The 26,035-nt window shown below is 42.8% G+C and overlaps 1 protein-coding gene across 6 annotated transcripts in view; it reads left to right on the top strand.

The window, feature by feature from the left end:
* LOC146060654 (uncharacterized) overlaps nucleotides 1-26,035 on the top strand; it is a 483,494-nt gene that overhangs the window by 263,688 nt on the left and 193,771 nt on the right. For all 6 annotated transcript variants that reach the window (XM_083174095.1, XM_083174093.1, XM_083174092.1 and 3 more), the window contains 9 exons: nucleotides 1,136-1,262; nucleotides 4,592-4,797; nucleotides 5,820-5,892; nucleotides 11,356-11,519; nucleotides 13,154-13,325; nucleotides 14,196-14,447; nucleotides 19,968-20,210; nucleotides 21,911-22,057; nucleotides 24,679-24,863. In XM_083174095.1, coding sequence (XP_083030221.1) covers nucleotides 1,136-1,262; nucleotides 4,592-4,797; nucleotides 5,820-5,892; nucleotides 11,356-11,519; nucleotides 13,154-13,325; nucleotides 14,196-14,447; nucleotides 19,968-20,210; nucleotides 21,911-22,057; nucleotides 24,679-24,863 — 1,569 coding nt within the window. The remainder of the gene's footprint in view (nucleotides 1-1,135; nucleotides 1,263-4,591; nucleotides 4,798-5,819; nucleotides 5,893-11,355; nucleotides 11,520-13,153; nucleotides 13,326-14,195; nucleotides 14,448-19,967; nucleotides 20,211-21,910; nucleotides 22,058-24,678; nucleotides 24,864-26,035) is intronic.

Genomic DNA, 26,035 nt, shown 5'->3' with positions numbered 1-26,035 from the left:
ATTAGAGAGCACAGAGTTTGGATTAAAAGTAAGGAGTTGAAGCTTTTGTCTGGGAAGGTGAAGGGATTACATGCTTGTTGCCAGGAGGAGTTACATGCTTGTTGCCCAGGGAGAGTTACATGCTCATTGTCCAGGGGAGTTACATAATTGTTGCCCAGGGGGAGTTACATGCTTGTTGCCCAGGGGGTGTTACTTGCTCGTTGCCTGAGGGTGTGCATTGTAATCCAGCACTCTTGGAATCTGCACCTCTAGCATCTATCCCCAACTAGGCAGCAGCCATCTTTGGAGGGACACAGGGTCTCTGTCTGTATGTGGAGCTGGGCTGGGGCTCTAATAATCCTCCACTGGTCACAAGGTCCACTAGCATAGAATAACCTGTCACCCAGGGTCACATACTGTATATACCCACAAACACAATAAAAATTTGCACGATAACTACAGCAAATCCCTACCCTGGAATGCAAATTTCATCACTTCCAGGTGCTGGATATGGATGCTGTCACAATATGTTCACACATAGGACCTCATTCGGGGTGACTCGCAAGGCTGAGAATTTTGCAGCCTTGCGAGTCTAACAAACACTGCTCGCGGCCCGTACAGCCGCCCGCCCCCCCCCACACCCAGTTGTCCGATAAACTATTGATAGATTTTTGTGTACACAGAATTGTTCTATAATACCCCTTTCACACTGACCCAAAAACCCGGGATATTGCATGGCCAAGCTCTGATGAGCTTGTGAACCGGTGTGACTGCATCTACCCAGGTCTATTGACCTGTGAATTGGACTCAGGACTTTTGCAGGGTTATTCCCCAGTCCGACAAAGGCAGGCGCTAGTGTACACAGTGCAACGTGGTTTTTTCAACCCGGGTCTGAAAGAAAGGAGCTGAATGGTTGATTTGCCAGCCATTCAAAACTACTCTTTTGATTCCACACAGTTGGCAGGGCAGACCCCTTGATCAGTGTCAACAAGACCGACCCGGGAAATTCCTGGGTCCAAGATGTAGGTTAAATGGGGGCTGGTGAGCTGAGATGATCTGTTTCAAAAACCAACGATGTTGCTGGGACAGCAACATGAACATGGTATTATTGAATAATACACATCCTTGTACTGTACTTTACATATTTATTTTCTAGTTCTACAGGTCCTCGTAGACTGTGGGGGTGTTTAAAAGACAGATTGGAATGGCGACATGGCACACTGCATACACCAGCTGGAAACAAGAAATTGTTATGTTTGCTGGATGACCTCAACCTTGCTAAGGTGATTACGCTATATACTCTGGAGACTAGACGAGATGCTTTTATTGCAAATTAGTCTGAAACTCCTGTCTTGCTGTGTCAAATCAAAAGTGCATTTTATACATTTACTTCTATGAAGGTTAAGCATTGTATGATGCAGATGCATGAATTATGATTTCAGGATACATCTCAGCTGCATTCATCATAGAATATTAGTATAATTAGAATATTACTGTTAGAATTGTAAACAAATTACATTTCAGTGTATTAGAGACACATATGAACCTTGATCTTCTTTTATGCGATAAACACATTTTTTATTAAATAAGATGTATCGATGCTATGTTGTACTTAAAAGTTGAATTATTTACATTTTTTTTAAAACACAATTTAAACAGTGTACAAAAAAAGAGCAAGTTTCTGCATTCTGTTTAATTGGTTTCATTAATCAAATATTCAAGAGTAACCTAAAACGAAGACTATATTTATGTAATTAACTAGCAACAAAATGTGTTTTCATAATTAGAGCAAATCATTTAGAGACAAGACTGGTATACATTTATTAAAGCTTCTAAAAAGGAAGACGTGATGTTGCCCATAGCAACCAATCAGATTGTGTCTCTCATTTCCCTATTGCATTCTAAAAAATGATAGACAGAATTTGATTCAAAGGATTAAAAGAGACCATACATGGGCCAGATTTATGAAAAGGCTACATACCATAGATTGGGGCCTTGGTAGAATTGCTGAGACATGCCGTACCACAGGCACTGGGTGCTAGAGGGGGGTGTGACCAAACACATGAGTATGGGCATTTCTCTTCCTCCTCATCCATGATTGGCCTGGGCTAAAGCAGCCTGTCAGCACCCATGCCTATAATAACAGATCTGTAGGCTAAAGGAGGTCATAATATTATTATTCCTTTACTTTTATAGTTTATGTTTTTGCTAGTGGCTCGTAATTCAACTTTGTTTTTCATTCATTTAGACTTTCACAATTATTTACAATTGCTAGAATAATTGATTGTTGATTTGTATACAGATAAGACAATATTACTGTATACTCCGCCATTTAATTTCCCATGGTTTATTAAAATGAAATAAATAGTTGTAACTATTATGCTCTAAATTTTAAGCTGTTAAAATGACTTTCTTATTACAGATCAATGAATCTGCATTATATATATTTCACACTGTTGTATTTTGATGAAAGCTTTGCAAACTGGCAAATTGTTTTGATGCCTATGGCCCTTATTCAGATCTGATCGCAGTACAAATTTGTTCTCAAAATGAGCAAAACCATGTGCACTGCAGGTGGGGCAGATGTAACATGTATAGAGAGAGTTAAGGGACATACACACGTAGAGATCTGTGCTAAGCAATTTTGCTAAGCAATTTTTTTGGTGTCAAGATCTCCCATGGAGAGCACATACACACACACAGAGATTTGTGCTAAGCAATTTTGCTAAGCTATTTTGCTTAAGCAAAAAAAGGCAGGGTAGTGGTTCAGAATGAGAGATTGCGATCAGTATCTCTCATTCTGTACACACAGACAGATTTGCAGTGATTTGCTAAGCAATTTGACTAGATTGTGACTGCATGCACTGACTTAGTTAGCAAGAGATATTTAATCTCTCGGAGCATATACACAGAGAGATCTTTGCTTACTTTCTAAGCAATCTAGTCAGATTGCTTAGAAAATAGCACAAATTTGCTCCGTGTGTACACCCCTTTAGATTTGTGTGAGTTATTTTGTTTCTGTGCAGGTTAAATACTGGCTGCATTATTTTTACACTGCAATTTAGATTTCAGTTTCAACACACCCCACCCAAATTTTAATCTCTCTGCACATGTTACATCTGCCCCACCTGCAGTGCACATGGGCCCTTATTCAGATCGGTGCGGATATTCCCGCATTCTTACGGAGCGGTCCGCACGCCACGGTGTTTTGCCGCATGCGGCCATCGTCCGTAGAAACGCCCACGTGTCCTCCGCATTCGGACGGACTCACTCTTTAAGAACAGGGCGTGTTTACGGACGACATACAAACCATGCGTGTGCGGGAGAAACACTCCGATTCTGCACGGTATTACAGAGTATTACAGAGTATGCACGGGAATACCGCATCCGAACGGGAGCCAAGCGGTGCTACCGCCCGTAAGCGGAGTATTTACGCCAAACAACCCACTATTAAGTATCTTCTGCAATACATCACATGACCCACTTATTCAATTACCTATCCTCATAAAAAACTGCTTATTTGGAATTGGAATCAATTAGATGCCAATATATCCTTACAAGCATGCCTAACACATGCATTGCACACATTAACCCTTACAGCAATTGAAGTGCAATGGTTTCAATTAAAGCACTGACAAGCGGCCTATTAGTGAGTAATGAGTAAAGGAGTAGATTCTATTGGGTTCAGGTGTTAATGCTTGTAGTCATTAGGCGGTCCGTTCGCCTACCGCATGAACGAGTGGTGTCCGCAAAGCAATAGTACACTTGTGGACACCGCACATTTCTGCCCTTTTTGATCGCGTGCATTCGGAGTGCTATCCGAATGTACGCCCCCCAACATAAGTGTACTCCCCCGTGTCCGCCCATGTTTCCGCCCCGTTTTGCCCACTTTGAAACTACGCCCATGTGACATTCCGCATGACGCCCATAATACGCCCATATTTCCCGACTGATTGCGGGGAACAGTTTGGGACGGGATTTGGCCGAACTGGTACGGAGTCAAGGCGTGGCACATGCGCGTTGCGTTCTCCACGCATGCGCAGACGCCGAAAAGACGCGATCCGAAAGTATGCGGTAAAGTCCGCGTCAATCAGAATAAGGCCCATGGTTTTGCCCATTTTAAGAACAAATTTGTACTGCGATCAGATCTGAATAAGGGCCTATATGCCCTTCACCTTGTGTAATGTGTTGTGGGAGCATGGAAAGATAAATCATCAACTTAAAGTTATTTGAAACTATTATGCATCTATAGGTCATGTCCGACCTCTCTCAGAGCAGCCATTTTTATATATTGTACGTCTGTAGGTGACGTCCGACCTCGCTCAAAGCAGCAATGTCTATATATTGTACGTCTGTAGGTGACGTCTGACCTCTCTCAGAGCAGCAATGTCTATATATTGTACGTCTGTAGGTGTCGTCCGACCTCTCTCAGAGCAGCCATTTCTATATATTGTACGTCTGTAGGTGACCGACCTCGCTCAGAGCAGCAATGTCTATATATTGTACATCTGTAGGTGACGTCCGACCTCTCTCAGAGCAGCAATGTCTATATATTGTACGTCTGTAGGTGACGTCCGACCTCGCTCAGAGCAGCCATGTCTATATATTGTAGGTGAATGAGAATGGCAGTCAGCCAGCCTGTGAGTTTGTTCGCCAGCTTCTTGACCAAGAAAAAATATTTGATCCCATCTCAATGAACTGGAAAATTATCAAGGGGATCATTTATCTGGCAACATGGAACACAGCAGCTGAGAGTTCTGCAGCACAAAGACAACGCCTCCTGAGACATTTCTGCACCCTTCCTTGCAAGTACCCAAGGTTTGTTACCTCTTTACTAACAATGGGCCTGATCCGCAAAGCAAAATCTTTCTCTAACTGACAAAACAGTGTGTACTGCAGGTGGGGCAGAAGTAATATGTGCAGAGTTAGAATTGAGTGGGGGGTGTTCAAACTTAAATGTAAATTGAAGTGTAAAAATAAAACAGGCAGTACTTACCATGCACAGAAACAAAATAACTTACATTTGCCCCACCTTTGCAGTATAACATGATTTAGCCCATATTTAAAGATTTTGTTTTGCACTCCTTACAGAATTAAGCCCAATGCTTTTTATTATATACAGGTTGAGTATCCCTCATCTGCATATCCAAAAACAGAATATCCCCATTTTACTGGTTTCACACTCACCTGGTCCCCCGAGGTCCATCTTCAAAGGCATTCTCCGTCCCAATAATCCATTTCACAGGTGATGTCATAACATCATCCACGCACCCGCGCAATGCATCATTTGGAACGGGGATGCCTATATATTCTAAGAAAGGCACATGAGCTTGTATTCTAGTATATAGTTGTTTAAATAAATAGACAAGTATGTGCAATGCTCCCAACTGTGTTGAACAAACATGATACATTTTGTGTTCCTCTCTATACTTCACTATGACCTTCCTTTACTGTTCCTTCATAGCTGCAGAAATCCTCTATAATGTAAGAGATGCATGAGCAAGGGTGTGTGGCTTTACCCTGCTAGGGCAAGACACTGTGCCCTGAGGGGGTGTAGTATTTCCTCCCCGACAGACTGAGGCTCAGGCTCCCTGTTACTGTCCACAAATTCCCAGCATCCTGATGCCCACTGCTCTCAGTCTACTAAAAATTACAGCATGGAATATTGCTAAATGTAGAGCAATGAAACTGTTCCATATTCATCAGAGATTCTTTAAGTATGTTGCTAATATAATTTGTTCATTGTTTTAATATGCTTGTAGTTAGGTACAATTAAGATACCTTTCTTCACATCATATGTATAAAAGTGGATTGATTTGCATTATGTTTTATTCTTCCAGTCAAAGCGAGCAGCTTGGAATATTCCGCAGCCTACTGAATGCTCACTTTGTGTCAGGAGTGACAGAGCACAAGGTACCTGTCTTCTCTCTTTCATTAGTGGAATGCTAAAGAAAATGGACAGTATCTCAGCAGTTCCGCTAATTGTGCGCTCATTGTAAGCTTGCAGCGTACCAGCTATTAGTTAATGGCCTGTCATAATAAAGTAATTGCAGCCCTTCATAAATGGCTGTAAAATCTAGTGAGACATTAAGGATTACATTTAGTCCAAGCATAAAAGAAATACTGTATTATGTATGCTACAACTGAAGTGGAATCTGGATGGCTGACAGACAGGCGGGATCCAGGGATTTGGCCCCAATCTTTGGATTTCAATCCCGGGATTGGAGTTTCCAATCCCGGGATTTCGGGATTAGACTGCGTGCATGTGTAGTCTAATGCCGGGCAGTGTCTGAGCACTTGGTCATGTGTTGCCTGGCTGTTCCAGACGTTGCGAGTGGCTCTGCCACTGATGTGATGACAGAGGTCAAACTGCGCAGGTCACACTCTCGCACCGCTCGCATCCCCGCCTGCCTGTACAGTGAGGCACCCCCAGACCTCTCCCCAGCTGTATCACCTTCCCTTCCCTGCCCGCTCAATGCGGCACCTACGGACCGCTCCCTGGCTGCATCGCTTGCCACGCTCTCCGACAACACCACCGGACCCACCATGAAGGTAATTGTGTCGGTTCGGGGGGGCGTGGGCGTTTTTTTTTAAATTAGGGATGCCAATCCCAGGATCCTGGGAATCCTGGGATTGAGCATTTTTGTCAATACCGATCCCGTGATTGAAAAAATGCCCGGGATTGGCATCCCTAGTCAACACTAAAAGGTCATCATGGACATTGATAAAAGGTTAACATGGAAAAGGTCGACACATGAAAATGTCAACATAAATTCTTGGGGGATTTTATTGCTTTATCATACTTTACCATCAGTGTGGACTCTGATTGGGAATGGCAGTGTGCCGAGCACAGCAGTAACGGAGCGAGGCACCAGGCCCGAAACATAGCCAACAAAGCGGTACACTAATTTCGGGTCCACGTGCTCAGGTGTTAACGTTGACACCAAAAAAAAAAGGGTGAAAACTAATGTTCAAAACTAACCTTTTTCATAAGTTGACCTTTTCCATCTAGAACTTTGCTTGTGTCAACCTTTTGTCAATGTCAACCTTGTTAACCTTTTGGTGTTAACTTATTGGCTGTCGACCTAGACATTGTCTTTGAGCTATGTCACACCCAACTGAAATAATATATATAGGCTGGCAGTGACTTAACTCATTTATCCAGGGAGGCCGCATTAATGTGCAATTTGTCATTTTATATTGGCTGGAGATTTTAATATCTGTTCTGTATTTAGTATTTGTTTTTTGGGGGCTTTTTAAAACCACCTCCAACTCATGCAGTGGATGTGTTTCACTAGTCTGGAAAATTGCTATGGCCACCTTCTTAACCTTTTGAGTGTCAAGTGAATTTGTCAAAATTGGTGTGAAAATTGCCAAGCAAACACTGAATATAGAATGCTTCAAAACAGACTGAAGACTTTCCTGTTTACTCAAGCATTTCCTTCATTCCCTTAAGTATTGTTTATGAAAATCTTTTTTGTGTACTTTATTGTTTCTGTACTGTATTGCATTAATTGGTACTTATGTAGTATCTGGGCGCCCGATTTAGAAATCGGGTCGGATCAGGCACATCGCATCGCATGCGACCAAATCGGATGCAATGCGTGTCCCCTTCCGGGGCTCGCTTCGCTCGCCACACTTCGGGCTCGGTAGCTCGCTACGCTCGCCACAGGTTTATATGCAACTCCATGCCCACTTGGATAGTGAGGCAAGGAACAGGACCCCTTTTTCCCATTGAATTCTATGTTAAAATGGACTCAGACCATTTTAACATTGAATCCTATGGAAAAATCGAGTCCATCGCATCGCATCCGATTTGGTCGCATGCGATGCGATTATCGCGTTGCATCGCGTTGATTGTATGCCTTAAGTTAAGGCATACAATCAAAAAATCGGGCGCCCAGATAATACATAAGTACCCATTAATTTTATCTGTTTAGCGCCTTGAGTCATATTGGAGGAAGAATGCTATATAAGTAAAATTATTATTATTATTATCATAATGATCTGTAATGTTTACATTATATAGGAAATATGAGGGTTTTTTTTTACATTTTTTTTACATACATTTCAACAATGACAATGATTCACAGGTCCACAAGAGAGAGCAAAGATAAAATTATACAAATCATATAATTTAGCCCCATGCTCTCCAGTAAGTACTGCAATCATGTCCACTTTACTAAAAAATCCTGCCCACTTCACTGAAGTGGGCAGTATATATAGGGGGACCTACCTGCTTTTGTGTGGGTGCAGGGCATTACCAAAAACCTGGGCATCTCCTGAGACTTCCAGTAGTGCAGTAAAGTATGGCTAAAAGTTTCACATAATAGGGATATATTTGCAAAATAATAACAGTTGTTTTAGTGAGACTTGCTTCAGATGCAGGCCCTTATTCTGGTTCACTCGCAAATTCCTTCTCAAATCAACAAAACCATGTACACTGCAGGTGGGGTAGATGTAAGTTGTGCAGAGAGAGTTAGATTTGGGTGGGGTTTTACTTCAAAGTGAGATCAATATTGCAATGTAAAAATAAAGCAGCCAGTATTTTCCCTGCATAGAAACCAAATAACTCACCCAAATCTAAATCTCTCTGCACAAGTTACATCTGCCCTCCTGCAGTGCACATATTTTTTTCCATTTATTTCACCTCAACAGGCAGGGAAAGTACAACCAAGTTTCTTCCTCAGTTACTTTACAGTAGAAAAGCAGTCTCTATTTGTCAGAGATAACTGTGAGCTGCCGTCTGGGCAGTCTGAATGCTGCCCAGCTAAATCTGCAAACTCCTACACTGATTAACTGTCAAAATAGCTGCCCATATCTCTGTATGCATAATATCTACCATTAGTAATGATGCTACCTTCTATCCACAGAATGAGGCTATTTTGTAGACAATGTGTTAAAAAAAATACATTTAAAATACATTTAACAGTAATATAGTAGATCACATCCTCACACAGGTCTATGCTGAGGAAACATCAGAGAGATCATCAAACTTTGTAATCAAGGAGAAAAATGACAAACTATAAATAATCAACAACCTAAATAGCATTGCCTTTGTTGCAATACTAATATTTCAAAAGCATCTGAAATAGTGAGGTACAGGTGCTTTAACTCTTAGAGTGCCAACATCTCTGTGAGAGATATGCAAACTATCTGCTAATAATGCCAGCGTAGCTCACATTTGTTAAATAAAGTCAAATAAAAAATGTTGTGTAAAAAAAATATTTCCTATATAAGATAAAAATTACAGATCACTATGATGAATGAAAATGTTTGCTTGACAATTTCACACCTATTTTGACAAATTCACTGTGATGACAATTAAACATTACGCCGCACACTGTGATGACAATTACATATTATGCCGCACACTGTGATGACAATTACATATTATGCTGCACACCATCATGACAATTACACATTATGTTGCACACCGTGATGACAATAACACATTATGTCGCACACCATGCTGCCCATTAGACCCCACACTGTGATGCCCATTACACCCCACACTGTGATGGCAATTACACAATACTCCCCGCACTGTAATGCCTATTACACATTATGCCACATGCGCCACTGCCGCACAACTGATGTTGTTTACTAATATGCCCCCACAGTGCCAGATATGCCCCCACAGTGCCATACATATATGCCCCCACAGTGGCAGATATGCCCCCACAGTGCCACACATATATGCCCCCACAGTGCCACACATATATGCCCCCACAGTGCCACACATATATGCCCCCACAGTGCCACACATATGCCCCCACAGTGCCACACATATATGCCCCCACAGTGCCACACATATATGCCCCCACAGTGCCACACATATATGCCCCCACAGTGCCACACATATATGCCCCCACAGTGCCACACATATATCCCCCCACAGTGCCACACATATGCCCCCCACAGTGCCACACATATGCCCCCAAAGTGCCAGAAGCAGCACAACTCACTGTCTCTGGCCCTGGGTCTCCCCCTCCAGTCCCCCGCCACTGCCATTGCTGCTGCTGCTTTCCTGGGGAGGGGAGCAGAGCACATCACGCATCTCTCCTTCCCCTTTACTGTGTACCTGAGCCGGCAGCCAATCAGAAGCCAGCCTGCGAACTCTGATTGGCTGACAGCCCAGTGACACAGTGAGCGAGGGGAAGGAGAGACGCGATGCGCTCCCCTCTCCTGGGAAATCAGCCGTGTCTGTGGTGGACGGGGAGAGGGGGAGGAAGGGAGGCGGCGGCATTGGGGGGAGCTGTTTAACAGAGGCGGACAAGCCGTGCGGTGCCCCGGGCCGCTGCACGGCATGTCCGCCTCTTGAAACGGCCCTGGGCGCAACTGAGGCAATAGTGTATAAAGCACATTAAAGAAACCCTGCACTTGCTAATGTTGTATTGCAGTGTGTAGTTTTTCACTTTTGTCAACAGTTATCCATATGAGGGGCAGCCTCCTGAATGCCCACCTTATAGTCTAATGAGCTGATTGTAGTGTGCTGCACTAGAGGTTCATTGTAGTATGACCTGCTTTTCTTTCCTTCTCTGAGATCTCCTATGTTTCAGAGGTAAATGAGGACTCACTCATCAGCAACAGTTTTGAAGTTCATAAATATGTTTGCGTCCAAGTTTGTAGTTGTACTCAGCTAGTACAGCACTGATGTTTTACTATTGGATAGAGCAGAATACTGTAGATCTAATTTGCTTAATAGTATTTGACATTTTGACTTATAAATCTGACCAATCCACTTTAGTAAGAGAAATATACAGAACTGTATAGACTTACTTACTCTATTAAAACATAAACTCTAATATCATCGTGGCCTCCCTTTATGGTCTCCTCTCCAGGAGATGCACAAAGAGGCAGAACTACCAGTGATGCAGCAGATGCATTGCACTGGGGCCCTTGAGGACTAAAGGGCCCACTGCTGCCACCCACTGCTGTGTGGCATCTTGTGAACTTGGGTTGGAGTGGAGGAGGAAGGCCAAAATTATATTTTTGCACCTGGGCCAACCCCACACAAGTTTCACCACATAAAAGAGGAGACACCCATTGCACCATCAGGAGGCCGGCTCCTGATTGTGTCAGTCAGTCATTATGATGCAAATGACACAAGTTTGCGCCATTAAGCCCCGCCCCCTCTTCTGTGGGTGCAGGGGACTGCCCTAAGAAAAACGGGAGACACGGCACTTGCGGGAAAGTAGGTGATATGTCTAATATATAGGACACATATTTCCTTTTAGCACATAGTTATGTAATGTCATAAATGTTCCTTATATTATCTAACATAATCTTACTGCCAAATGAAAGGTACACTGAATGATTACTGATTTGCTGTCGTGTCATTATTGGCATTAAGCATTTTCTCTGTGCTTTCAGGCTGGCAGTAAAGGTGCTGTGCCTGCTGAACACCTGGAGGAACTAATCACAGCTATCACTAAAGTTTCAGTAGAGCTCCAGGAGAGACTGAGGACGGTGTTCCTGGGGACATCTCAGCGCTGTCACTACATATTTACACTTCGAGATCTTGCAAAAATATTCAGGTACTGAAAATAGAAAGATGCTACATGATGTCTGGACTCCTTGGGAAAGGACCAGTAGTTCACCTTCTTGAACAGTTATTGTTGTGTAAGCTCTTTGTGCTACCTGTAAAAGCTATTTAAAAATGGCATAACACTGTCACGTCAAGGAATGATGGGATTCATAAGATAAGCCTTGCCAGCAGTACTAGAAGTGAAAAGTCAGTCCTATGCTATATGTGACAATTACTAGAAAAAGCTGATTTGAGCTTGTCTATCCTGTCCCCCTCTGCAACTCAGTGTGATGATCAATCACAGGAATTTTAAGATGAACTTGCAGTTTCTGCCCTTGTTAGTCTAGGTCTGTCCAAAATGTCCTTGTTTCATTGCCAGCTGCTCCGCTTTCTTTCTGCAAGAATGATAAGCTCACATATATTTTCATTTACTGATTTACCTTTTCCTGTCGTTGCAGTAAAATTCATTACATTATCCAATAGAAAGGATGGGAAATTAGATTGTAGAGAGAAGGTTAACTCCTCCAGGCTATCTGAGACACATAACTAGTTACTGTAGAGTACACCTAGAACTCCAGAAGCTTTAGGGATTTTTGTGAAATCAATTTTAGATACTTTTTTTTAACACTGTACAGTATAAAAGGAACCATATTATTCTATGTAATAAAATACTATCACTGCTCCTCACCTCTATGTGGGGAATTCATCTGTTGTGTTCACCGGCAGCCACTAGATGATGTTTGGTGGAACAATCCAAGCGTTGCTCTGTTCAGGCGCACAGCTGACATTGATGCATACTACTGTTAAGCTGTTCCATTATTTTGATGGGCTGATAACAGTAGTGTCTCCTGGGACCGGCGCATGTGCAGTACTGACCACTGTACTGTGCAAGGTCATGTGGACAGATTCATCATCCCGGAGGTAGGGATCACCTCCCAATGGGACTGCCTCGGGAGACTGGCAGGTCGGAATAGGAAATCACTGCCAGTCATAGTGAAGCCAGTGCAGTCTCACAGACTGCACCTGGTTTCACTTATACCCCTTTCACACCAGCCTAAATTCCCAGGTTGGGCCCTGGAACAACCCGTGACTAGTGCTGGTGTGAAAAGTTCCCGAGAAAATTTGCCAGGATTTCAACCCTGCAAGGGAGCAGTGTTTTTCTCGGGTTCAACCCAGGGTCGCAGTGTGAAAGGGGTAGGGGTACTCACCCAGTTTGCCGGGCCTCGGTGCGGGCGGTCAGGCTGGGGATCCACACAGGCGGCAGTCGCAGATGACAGGACAGGCGGCGGATGAAGATACTGAAGCCGGAGAGCTGCGTCATCTGCGCCCGCCGTCTGACCTGTCATCTGTGCCCGCCACCTGGGTGGATCCCCGACCTGCACCAAGGACCAGCAACCCGTAGTGAATACTGTCCACCACCTCCGCGATAAAAGAGCCATCCAGTTCCAAAAGTTGGCATCATCATTTTGTCGGTGACTGTTTGTTGAGTGCTTTCCCCTATTCTAAGTTATTTACATGTGTATTGGAAGTGCACCTGGGCACGATGTGGATGCTGGAGTAAGGGCTGTTGGAGTGAGTGCCAGGCATACACTGTTTATAGTAATTATTATAGTAAATATTGCGGAATATGTTTTTGATTCCCAGGAACATCTGCCTTTCTCTGGATGGAGGGACTACAACTGACAATCTCCTGCTGCTTTGGAGACATGAATGTGACTGGGTGTATGGGCACAGGATGTCCAGTACTGTGGACTACAGCAGATTTGTGCAGGAGCTGACCATAGCAGTGCAGAAAGTGTTTATCAACGAAGAACAGGTATACTAGTGAGATACAGGGTGAAATCCATGAATTTCCTTTAGTCGCTTTCGATTTACAGTATTTGTAGGAATTAGGGTTGTACTCATTTATATGTCCTCTTAGAGGTAAGTCTCATTATCGTACACCTGATGCATTTTTTTCGTTTATTGCCCTTTGGGATTAAGGGCATACTTGTTTTGAGCAGGCTTTTTTGTTGCATGCCAGACAGAGGCATCACTAGTGTTAGGGTCACCCCCCCCCCCCCCCCCCCCCATGGACCTCCTTTATTATCACACACAATGTAGTAGGTGATTTTCCCTAACATTTTTCTGATAAAACGACCCGCATCTGCTGAAAACATGCAGGTTCCGTGGAACCGTTGTGTTTTACCAAAAAGGTGCAACCCATTTTCAGTGAAAACTTGGCAAATCCCTGATAAGCCAGAAGCAGGTGAAGCAGTCGGTAGTAGCATGGCTGCGGCACTCGGACTTCGCTATATCCCGTCTTAGGTATCATTTAGCTAGTACATTCTAGAATATGATAGAATAGATCTTTAAAAAATGGGCCCTCCTCCACCCCTTCTTGTTTCTTCGTTATGTCCCTAGAATCTGTTTGGCTGCTATGGGTAACACCCCTACTTTTGTCGTTAATATAGTACCACCAGGTTAATGAGTCCCACACTGCAGAGAACACCGCAATGACTCGAGTCAGATTTCCAGTGTGTGAAATTTTGATGAGGAACCAGTTTCTAGGTTTCAGAAAGTCTTCAAAATATTACATTTGTTATTTAAAAAAAGAATAATAAAATCTTATGTATGCTACATGATTTCTGATAAAACTGGTATTACAATATTTGTTACAATACAATAATGTTACAATGTATTGCAGGTAGAGCTCATCCTCAGGCCTCAGCAGCCCTTCTTTAGTAATATTGTAGAGGATGATGGTGGGTTAATCACTACTGTAGCCAGGCAGCAAGACATGAATTTGTTCAGGAGAAATGAGAAGACCAGCAGCGCCAGTCACATCCTCGATGGGTACCAGCAAACGTTTGATTTACTCCATGTGAAGCAGTTGCTAACAGAAGCACTGAGAGAATACAACAAAGTGAATCCCAGAATGAGCATCACATTTTATCAGGTCGGTTGCTGTGACTTGTTCGCCTGTCATTCATAGACTGGCTCATTAATTATTAAAGGGATCATTGTGTGCTAGCTGAAAAGAACAGCTACAGTAACTTAAGCTACAGACATATTGATCTGTTTTCCTTACAATCCTTTGTTGCATGATTAAGTTGTTGGAAAAGCAGATTTATTTGATGAGGCGTTTCTATATGCTTCTATTTAGCTGTAAACACTGTTTTTATCGATGAGGCCATGATATTTTCCCTATAATTGCGTGTTAGAAATATAGTTTTAAGCATTAGTTTGAAAGCGAAAGGTTGCCGTTGTGGTGTTAGATTTATATCATAACCGTAGCACTGCTAATGTGTGTATTATTTCATACCTTTCTCCTTATTGTACCATTGCAGTTTCCATTTCTTGGAACATAGTGATAGAGACTCGTATGTAATGCTAATAATTGTAGCGAGGCAGTGGTCCTTATTTTGTTGCTGGAAGGCAGAACAGTCGATAAATTGTTAAGTAATAATAAAAACCACGCTCTTCAAGTAAATGCTTCTGTGAAATGGCATTACATCTCTGTATACACACTATAATGCAGCATTCCGTCTTGCTTGGGAGAGAAAGTGTTGTATGAATACTTATGGATGTAGTCATTTCTATGAAACATCTCCTTGGAGTGTACTTTTTCTACTGTTTTGTAATGTATTGCTTTCCTCGCCAAGCTACAATATTCTACAGTGGCACCTTACCCATAGTGCTTTTCAAGCAAACAGATTATTACTATCCTATATAATAAAAGGCTTATGCTGATACTCACCTCTATGAGGGCAGTTGAAGTGTTGTGAGCACCAGAGGCCACTAGATAGTTCCTGACAGCAGTTTGAGCGTTGCTCTGTTCGGGGGAACACAGCCATCGGCGTTGATGTTACTGCTATGATGATCCCTTTTTTTTGATGGGCTGGTAACGAGTTAGTATCATAATAATCATCATCTTTTATTTATAACGGGGATAATGACACAAATATTATTCTGCTTTATTTCTAGGGTACCACAAGGGGTCCACAGTGACTTACATAGTACAAGTACAGTCACTGTGCAAACATAACAAGATATTAAGCGTATAAAATGACAATAAAAATGCAGACAATAACAGCAGACAAATTGAAATAAACCTATTAGACAACTAATAAACACTTAAGCTTACAGTATATCGTCACCATAGCCACAAAATCAGCGCGGGCTAAACCTGTACCTAGACGATAAATCCAGCAGATATATCATGGTTGCCTACCTGACCCTCTCCTTCAGGGAGAAAGTGCTCTGCTCCTGGGCTTCCCTGGTAATGTATGATTGCCATCACCTGTGGTCATGGTTGCCTACCTGACCCTCTCCTTCAGGGAGACAATGCTCTGTTCCTGGGCTTCCCTGGTAATGTATGATTGCCATCACCTCTGGTGAAACACCTTTCTTCTCAATTACCTAGCTCCCCACAGGTGATGGCAATCATACATTACCGGGGAAGTCCAGGAACAGAGCATTTTCTCCCTGAAGGAGAGGTTCAGGTAGGCAACCATGAGATACATGCAGAGCCACTCTAACCAAGGGAGAGGATATAATGTCATACAGTAAGGAAGGAGAAATACATGCTCGTGAGTTTACAATCTATAATGTAGAGGAAGACTGACATGGGTGATACAGAATAAGGAGTTAATGTTCAAGGACAAAGAGGGATGGCTTTGTATGAGAGCAGGTAGGCTTTGATAAAGACAGGGGAATTAATGCTCGCGCAATCTCAGTCAGCCACCCCCAGCGAATCAGCCTGCAGAGAATCAGAATAATCTGCAGTTTGCAACAATGGGCGGTATTCAATGAGCCTGATTCGCCAGGTTTTTATGGTGAATTTGTGCTGTTTGGCGAATTTCTGACTAAGGGCGGTATTCAATGAGCCTGATTCGCCAGGTTTTTATGGTGAATTTGTGCTGTTTGGCGAATTTCTGACTAAAACGGTGAATCACCCTATTCAATGACCAGTTGGCGAATACATTTGAAGGTTTTGGTCACCATGATTCACCGAGCAGCAATCGCTATCTTTTTATGGTGAAGTGGAATGTGAACTTTTAAAATAAAGTGTTCTGTTTTTTACATTTGGTGTCAAAAAATCAGGAATTTTCTTCTGAGGAGGGGCATGCTATTTTTATTCATGTGCTGTAAGCACATGAATATATATTTAATTTTAAAAATAATATTTTTTTTTTTTTTTTTTTTTTACACAGCAGCCAGCAGGTGGCGCCAGAGCGGAGCCGCTCATTACATATTCATATATTCACTGCACGATCATTACGATCCTGTGTAGTGAATATACGCTTGCCTGCTGGGACCCCCGGGGGGGCAGCCTGTGCTGCCTGGCACCCGGGGAGCACACCTAACCCCCCACAAAGGTCTGGGCTAGGCAGAGAGACTACCATCTCTCTGCCTGGCACCGTCCTGAGGCTCCCTGCGGCAATCGCCGCAGGAGCTCATATTCGCCTGTCAGGGGCAGCGAGCCCCTGACACGTTGAATACCGGAGCCCGCTGGCTCCGGAACGTGGCGAATGTGCAGCGAATCCTAAAAAGGATTCGCTGCACCTCGCAGGGTATTCACATTGAATACCGCCCTAAAACGGTGAATCACCCTATTCAATGACCAGTTGGCGAATACATTTGAAGGTTTTGGTCACCATGATTCACCGAGCAGCAATCGCTATCTTTTTATGGTGAAGTGGAATGTGAACTTTTAAAATAAAGTGTTCTGTTTTTTACATTTGGTGTCAAAAAATCAGGAATTTTCTTCTGAGGAGGGGCATGCTATTTTTATTCATGTGCTGTAAGCACATGAATATATATTTAATTTTAAAAATAATATTTTTTTTTTTTTTTTTTTTTACACAGCAGCCAGCAGGTGGCGCCAGAGCGGAGCCGCTCATTACATATTCATATATTCACTGCACGATCATTACGATCCTGTGTAGTGAATATACCCTTGCCTGCTGGGACCCCCGGGGGGGCAGCCTGTGCTGCCTGGCACCCGGGGAGCACACCTAACCCCCCACAAAGGTCTGGGCTAGGCAGAGAGACTACCATCTCTCTGCCTGGCACCGTCCTGAGGCTCCCTGCGGCAATCGCCGCAGGAGCTCATATTCGCCTGTCAGGGGCAGCGAGCCCCTGACACGTTGAATACCGGAGCCCGCTGGCTCCGGAACGTGGCGAATGTGCAGCGAATCCTAAAAAGGATTCGCTGCACCTCGCAGGGTATTCACATTGAATACCGCCCAATGTAGCAGGTCCCACCATAGGTTACAATGGAGATTTCTCAGAGATGTAGGGGAGACCGCAGAGCTCATTAGGAGCTCCAACGTCATTGGCTTATGTGCTTCTTAGTGACCAAATCACATATATCACATCCATCACATGAAAGAAGTACTGTATATGTATATGTATACAGTGCCTCGCCCAAGCAGCTCAACTTGCCACCACAAACAATTGTTATATAACCATACCTCCCGACTTTACAGCCACGGGAGGAGTGGAAATTTCATAAAAAAATATACAGTATATAACTTCAGAACAAGATACATTAATGGCTCCTTTATGACACTTGTATTAGTACCAGCAGAATTTATTTAGACAAGCTCACACCCACTTTTCCTGGGAGGGCTTGCAAGTATAGATAAGTGGAATAGCCTCCCGTCAGAGGTGGTAGAGGCTAAGACAGTAGAACAATTTAAACATGCTTGGGATAGGCATATGAATATCCTTACAAAGAAATAAGGATTAAAAAGGGTTGCGATTACCTGAAGGATAAAAAAGGGGCAGACTAGATGGGCCAAATGGTTCTTATCTGCCGTCAAATAAGTATTTGCAGCAGTTGCAAGTAAGTTTGCACAGGTAGCATTTCATAATGAAGCAGTTATAGAAAGCTTTATTAAACCATGCTGTCACAGACACTCAGAAATCTCAAGCGTGAGAATCAAAATGAGTAGTGAGATGATTACTGTAGAGTGCATTGACCAGGGGTCACTGCATAGAAATAAATGGATCCTGCAGATGTAGCCTGTGATACCTTACATGATGTGATTGGTGGAAGTTGCATCGCTGCCATCCAAATGTTATTCAGGAAGTGCTTCTGCAGACATAGGGGGTTATTCTGATTCACTCGGAAAAGCACAATCACTCTCTAATGCTCAAAACCCTATGCACTGCAGGAGGAGCAGATTTAACATGTGCAGAGAGAGTTAGATTTGGGGTTTTATTGTTTCTGTGCAGGGTAAATACTGGCTGCTTTATTTTTACACTGCAATATAGATATCAGTTTTAAATACACCCCCCACCCAAATCTAACTCTCTCTGCACATGTTACCATAACTCTCAACTTACTAAGAGACGGAGGAGGGACAGATGGATGCGCGCCAACATTTTTTTGGGGGGTGGCCTATACTTGCGTCTGACATTGCTACCATTTGTGTGTTGTATACTTGCAACTCTCCCGCGAGGCCACGCCCTGTTTTGTCGCTATGGGGGCATAACCCAGAGGCTCTGTGAGCCTCTAGCTATGCCCCCAGTCCCCTGTGAGCCTCTAGCCATGCCCCCAGCATGCGCACAGCATTTATTCCCCGCTGCTCAGCAGCCCCCGACAGGGGGACTCCCAACATCCACCCCCCCGGCCACGGGAGGGACGCGGGAATGTCCACGAAAACCGGGATATTCCCCCGGTAATCGGGACTGTTGGGAGGTATGTGTTATGTGTCAGCCCCACCTGCTGTGCATATGGTTTTGTCCTTTAGAGATTGATTGTGCCTTTCCGAGTGAATCAGAATAACCCCCATATTTCAGTATGACTGCAACTAGTAAAGTCACATTTCTGCAGCTCTCCAGAGTCTCCTGGTGATTTGCTCATGGGCCACTTTACAGATGTTGGATATATGGTTAGCATTACTGCCTCACAGCACTGAGGTCATGGGTTCTATTCCCACCATGGCCTTAACTGTGCAGAGTTTGTATATTCTCCCTGTACTTACGTGGGTTTCCTCCGAGTACTCCATTTTCCTTCAACAATCCAAACATATACTGGTAGGTTAATTGTCTCTCAACAAAATTAACCCTAGAATGTCTGTATGTGCATGTGGTAGAGAATATAGATTGTAAGCTCCACTGGGGCAGGGACTGATGTGAATGCTCAAATATTCTCTCTGTAAAGCACTGTGGAATATGTATGTGCTATATAAGAAACTGTTAATAAATAAATAATTAAATATAGTTTTTTTTTCTTCAGTATTTCATTCATTTGCTCTATGAGAAAATACTTGTATAAGGATTTCCACCTCCACACATTGTTGTCTTACAGGCACATTTATTTTCTTTCTAATGACAATGAACGTAAGTTTAGTAGAAAATTGATCTTCCCTTTTTAAATATGTTTTATTGCTGCTTATTTCACTGGTATTCCTCAGGTTACTGTCATTTTCTGTGACACTGATCTAATTGCTATAATTCTCTTCAGTGTGCAATTTCGCTGCTGTGCCGCCTGGCCCGTAACCTCTGGAGTGGTCAGGGAAGTGCGCATACCCTACTATGTGGAGAAGGCTGTCCCCGATATAGCACTGCAATAGCTCAGCTGGCAGCACACCTTGCTGGATTTAGTGTGGTCCAGGTTGGTTCACGTACTAAACCAGAGGATGAGGAGCAGCGAAACAAAAACCTCAAATCCCAGCTTGTAGACTGGTATGTGAAAGCTGGCTTAAAGGTAAGCTGCACAATATATATATGTATGTATGTATGTATATATACAGTATATATATTTTTATTTTTATTTTGTTAATGATTTATTTTGACTAGAAATAATATTTCGATAAGAAATAACACAGAGTAATTTCCAGAATATGTAGAATTACAAATCCCATGCTGACAATTCCTCATGTTTCCTGTAGTTACTGGAAATAGTCCCAGACCATTTTGTGTTAGCATAGTAAGGTATCTGTACATTTCTTACAGAAATATTTTAATTGCTGGCAGCCCTTTACTATCTTTGAAAAGCTCCATTTTTCTTTTGTACACTGCAAAGGTGCTATTGTGACCAGCATCTCTTTGCATATATAGCCATATGTATAGAGATGCTGGTCACAAAAGTATAATATTGCTTCATTTGGTAGACCTAATCGAATCCTGTATTGCTTGTGCAAATGTATAATGTCAGAGCTCATTTAGACCCTTGTCACATGCGGAGTCACACCCAGGAGTTTGTACATGGGTACATCCCGGGTGCAACCCAGCTGAAACCATTTTTAGACTGGTGGCCCAACCTGGCTTATGCCAGCTTGGAGACATCAACGCTGATGGTATTTAAGCTGACCCAGGTAAATTGCAGGGTCGTGAACCCGGGACTCCTGACCCTACTCTGTAGCTTTCACACTACCTCTAGACCATGGCCTTTACTGCTGCGTTGGAAAATTCATGTTTTTTTTTTAAGCATGTCTGAAAGGGGGATCATTTTGATAATGCAGGTATATGCATTCTATTATATGGTGACTTGGAAGTCATTATACATGATTAATTATGCTATTATGAATTTCATGTTTTATGCAATGATGAATTTGTGTGATGTAGTAATATTTAACATTCATTTATCAAAATGGCATACTCTATGCATTAATTATATGTACAGTATGACTTTACTGTGAATTTTACAAACATGCTGGTTTCAGTATTTGGTAGTACTACTTTACAGCCTACCATATACTGTACGTATGGCAATATTGTCTTTACTTTTAATTAACAAAATCATTTTCTGATCCTATACATATCACCATATTTGATTAAACAAAGGGGTATCCTATTAGCTGCAATAATTTTTCTCCCCCCAAAAATGGTCTCATGTTGATCGATGTTCATTATTGGTTTATACCAATAAACAGGGCTATTTTTCAGCCTACTCCAGCAGGAACTGAGGCCCTTATACTAGTGCACTCTTTCTGTCAAAATATTTCTTAGATGGACAAAACCATGTGCACTGCAGGTGAGGCAGGTGTAAAACCCCACCCACATCTAATTATCTCTGCACAAGTAACACCTGCCTCACCTGCAGTGCACATGGTTTTGTCCATCTAAGAAATATTTTGTCAGAAAGAGTGAACTAGAATAAGGGCCTCAGTTCCTGCTGGAGCCTGCTGAAAAATAGCCCTGCCATTAAAGCTATTTTTCCCTGGTGAAAAATATTTTCAGCCATTAACACATGAGATCTGGCATAAGTATCCAGACTCATGTGTTATTATCATGCATTATTGCCTGAAGCATGCAAAGCATAATCCCTGATAAATGCCAGCTATTGGGGCTAAAAGGATAATCCCCAGCAAATCCATTAGGTAGTTCATTACAGCTTATTGAATAGTATACCACCCTAAATCCTATCTTTGCTAGTTACTGTATACTGACTGTGAATCTTCCTAGGGCCAGAGATCTCTGCTCCTGCTTACAGAAGAGGATATTGATCCCACAGCACTGGTATACATCACAGAATTTGTTGTTTTTGGATCGGTGTCGCATTTGTTTACATTGGAACAACAGGCAACTATAGCCAACGCCATGAGAAGTGAGGTATTCACCATCCAGCTAATATACTGTACTTCTTATAAACTTATTCACATCCCCCCCCCCAAATCTACCCATATATATTGTATATAGCTAAAACACAGTGGCCTTGATTCTAGAAACATAGAAGCATAGAATTTGACGGCAGATAAGAACCATTTGGCCCATCTAGTCTGCCCCTTCTGATTGACTTGGTAAGATGCGAAGCTTTCAGCACACCATGTCCTTGTAACACTCTGCCTAATGGGGGGGGGGGGGGGGGGGGGGGGGGGGGGGGGGGCGGGAGGGGGGGGATAATTAGGTGACAGGATCACTTTGAGTCCTGAACTGCACATTTGCAGATTGACATCAATCATAGATGTATATAAACTATCTGGTTTATGCACGTCTAGCGAGATAAACAAGGTTGTGTGCATACTACAGTACCAGCAGTTAGGATGCTGACAGTCAGAATACGATACCAGCATCCCAACTTCCATATTACTGACAGGTAGGAGCAACTACACTAACCCTAACTCTCCCTAGCCACAGCCTAATGCTAACCCTAACCAGCTTAAAGGTGCCCATACACTTATCCTATTTGGGCTGACCGATCGGGCCGATACGCGGTCCTGTGCGCATCGGATCAGAGTCGGGGAGTCGGACGGGCTGCACATAAAATCTTTCGGATCGGACCCATCAGTGGCACATCGCGGGTGCTTTTTAGCACTAAGATGTGTTGGGTCCGATCCGTAGGTGTGTGCCAGCGGTGAAGCACCATTGTCACACACCTATGTGCAGCAGTGGAGTCCGAGAAGCGGGGTCCGGGCATTGGTGATCGGTGGGCTCATGGCAGCGGTGCGGAGCATATAGCGGCAGATTGCGTGTAGCGGGGTGGGAAGCATCTGCTGAATTAAAAAAATATTATGAAAAGACTGGCAGGCTGATTTCGCCTGATCCATTGGGATCGGGCAAAATCGCCCCAAATCGGATTAGTGTATGGGCACCGTAACAGTCCCCCTGCTGCTTAAACATAACCCTCCTCTGCTGCATAATTTAGTTATTCTGGATGTTGGGATTTGGGCGTCTACCTTCTCACAGTTGTTGGGATCCCAACTTAAATCTTCTGACCACCAGCATCCCCATTCATGTTCTGCTTTTAAGATATAAATCAAATATGTGAAACACATTTTACACAAGTCCAGTATAAGAAATTCCTACTTAAACTGTAAATTTCAGAATCAATTGTATGGGTGGAAATGGTTTTAGCAAAAAACTTTTCAAATACTGAAATGTTAATTAGCCAAATAAATGTTCTCATTCATCTTTAAACAGACCGTACTGTAACCATTATTCCCAGTGAGTGATGTGATTGCTTCCATTTTACACTGCTGGTGAGAGAGATATATCATATAGGAGCTTTATCTTTCTGGCTGATGTGTACTAAAAATACACCACACACATTATTAATTCCTTTCAATACTCCCAGGACAAATATATCAGTGGTTCTCAACCTCGGTCTTCAGGACCCCCTAACAGTTCACGTTTTCCAGGTCACCACACAGAATCACAAGTGATCTTTTAAAATGTGTCAGTGAATAATGAGTGCACCTGTGCACCTGCAGTAGGACCTGAAAAACGTGAACTGTTGGGGGGTCCTGAGGACCGAGGTTGAGAATCACTGTTCTAGATGATTTAAGTATATAGCAAGTCATCATTGGTCATGGAAATGGTACATAAAACAAGTTAATGTGCATGTTGACCTTTTCTCAGAATAGTCCCAAGTTTCTCCAGTGAGAATCTTTAACTTGACTTGCTTATTTTCACTATAGTTTTGTATTTTTGGCCTTCTAAAGGTCCAAGGCGCCAACTATGTTAGTTATGGGCAATCTATCATAGAGCTGCATATGATCTGGTTAGTATACCGGCGTTCGGGATGCCAGCAGTTGGAATACCGATGCTGGAATCCAGACAGTGATACGAAGACCAGTGCCGGGGTCACCATAATACTGGCAATTCTGGCATTGGAATCCCAACTGCCGTCATTCCGATCATAAGTTATCGGAATTGTACACTGGGTACATTCCTGCATCACAGTGGGTGTAGTAATCTTGTCAGCGTACTTCCCAAACACCCCCTCCCAAACATTCACAGGACATTCCCTTTATTAGGTACTGTATGAATTTGACAGATTGCACCGGGTGGACCTTTGCCTTTATACAACACTGTATAAATAAATATCCAATGTTTCTGCTGCCTGCTCAGTAATGTTATTCTGTGAATATCCTTCCTTATACTAGAAAGTACACGCTCAGCTATGAGGGTTATATGCAGTACCTTTATGTTTGTTTTCTATACAATAGCGGTCACTTGATACATTGGCCACACTATGTTGCATGCTGTAACTACAGTGAGCATCTTAGGGCATTTTTGCACCCTGGACAGCACCGCAGCAGCAATTCTGCAAGCCATATAAGAAACTGTTAATAAATAAATAAATAAGCTTTGCGCCTTGAGCGATGATACCGGTCACCCGATGACTGCAGCTATGCAGTGCTTTGATTTCTTTGCAATCTGTCTACAATAGACATAACATATTTCCAGTTTCCTCTCAGTCTAAGATGTGTTCATTTATTATGTTTTTTCAGGTCACTAATTTGGGACTGACATATTCTAAAGAGAGTGCATGGAATCTATTCTTGCAGACTGTGCAACAAAACATTCGCTGGTTTCTCATTTGTAGCAACATAGGTTCCCAATTTTACAAATGGTGTCTTCAATTCTCATCACTGTTTAATGCATTGAATGTATATTACATCCCCCAATGGTCACAGTAAGTAAACATCAGAGATTAATATGTTTGATTTATCTCCAGGAAAGTAAATGTACCAAGCTATTATTTTGTACAGGACATCCACAAATATTGTAGTTCCAGTAAAATCCCAAATCCTCCAGAAATACATATTATACAGTAAATCTGATGCTAGGTTGAACACACACTTCCTTTATTTCTCAGAGACTCCTGAATTTGTGGTGGTCTCCCAGCCCCAGAATATGCTATGAATCCCTTCATCTGCATTAGCGCATTGCACCCTATTGCAACATTACTCCGTTAGAGGGCTGACTATGATGACACAATTCATAGTACCAACACATAGTGCTTCTCACTGACCTTTGCCCTCCATATATCTCCCGAAGGCCAAATTGCAAAACTTGGTAAGTATGATTTCAAGTTCATTTCCTCTTGCTTTGAAGAGGCATAACGGGACTGCAATGAGGCATGCTAATGTAGGTAGAGTTAAGTGACTACTTGTTAAAACATCTGCAAGCCAAACATTCAATATCCCAAGGAGAGACTTTTTAAAATATCTACAGCTGAGAAGCTGGCTGTCAAGGTCTCTCTCCTCCTTGGTCACGAAACCACTTTACCCCACTTATTCAAAATATACTATGTACCTCCAACCATAAAGGTGGGATATCCAGGTGCTATGACTACCTGGTTTCTCAGAATAGACCAGCTAAACTCAAATCTAAGGTTATATGGGAGAGGTATTTACAGAGGACCTGCCAAACCTCCATTCACGCAGGACACAGAATTTCATCTGTCTGCTGAATGGACACAACTCGACCTGTGTGCTAATAATAAGACACAAACTACAAACCAAAAAACTTTATTGTACACCCCCAACCCATTTTTATGGGGGATACAGTTGATATCCAATTCCCTATTGTATCAGTTTATGCGAGACATATTTGATACTACCTCCCATGAGATCAGTAGCCTCCGATATGGAGCGAAACGCACCATACCCATAAATTGGATTTATAACAACCAATCCAACCAACAGATACTTAGTCGTAAAGTAATAGAGGAACCGGACATGACTTAATGCCTGGTCACCCACACGACTCCTTTCAATCACGTGATCCAGTTGATAGCTCCCACCACTCACTTACATTGTGGGCCTCAGTACATCGCGTACCATAGTTGTGGGCTTCAGTACA

Source organism: Crinia signifera, chromosome 2 (genome assembly GCF_055691185.1).
Source record: "Crinia signifera chromosome 2, ASM5569118v1, whole genome shotgun sequence".
In the NCBI taxonomy this organism is placed as follows: domain Eukaryota; kingdom Metazoa; phylum Chordata; class Amphibia; order Anura; family Myobatrachidae; genus Crinia; species Crinia signifera.
The sequence above is the reverse complement of the archived record's forward strand: the minus strand, read 5'-3'. Positions and strand labels throughout refer to the sequence as shown.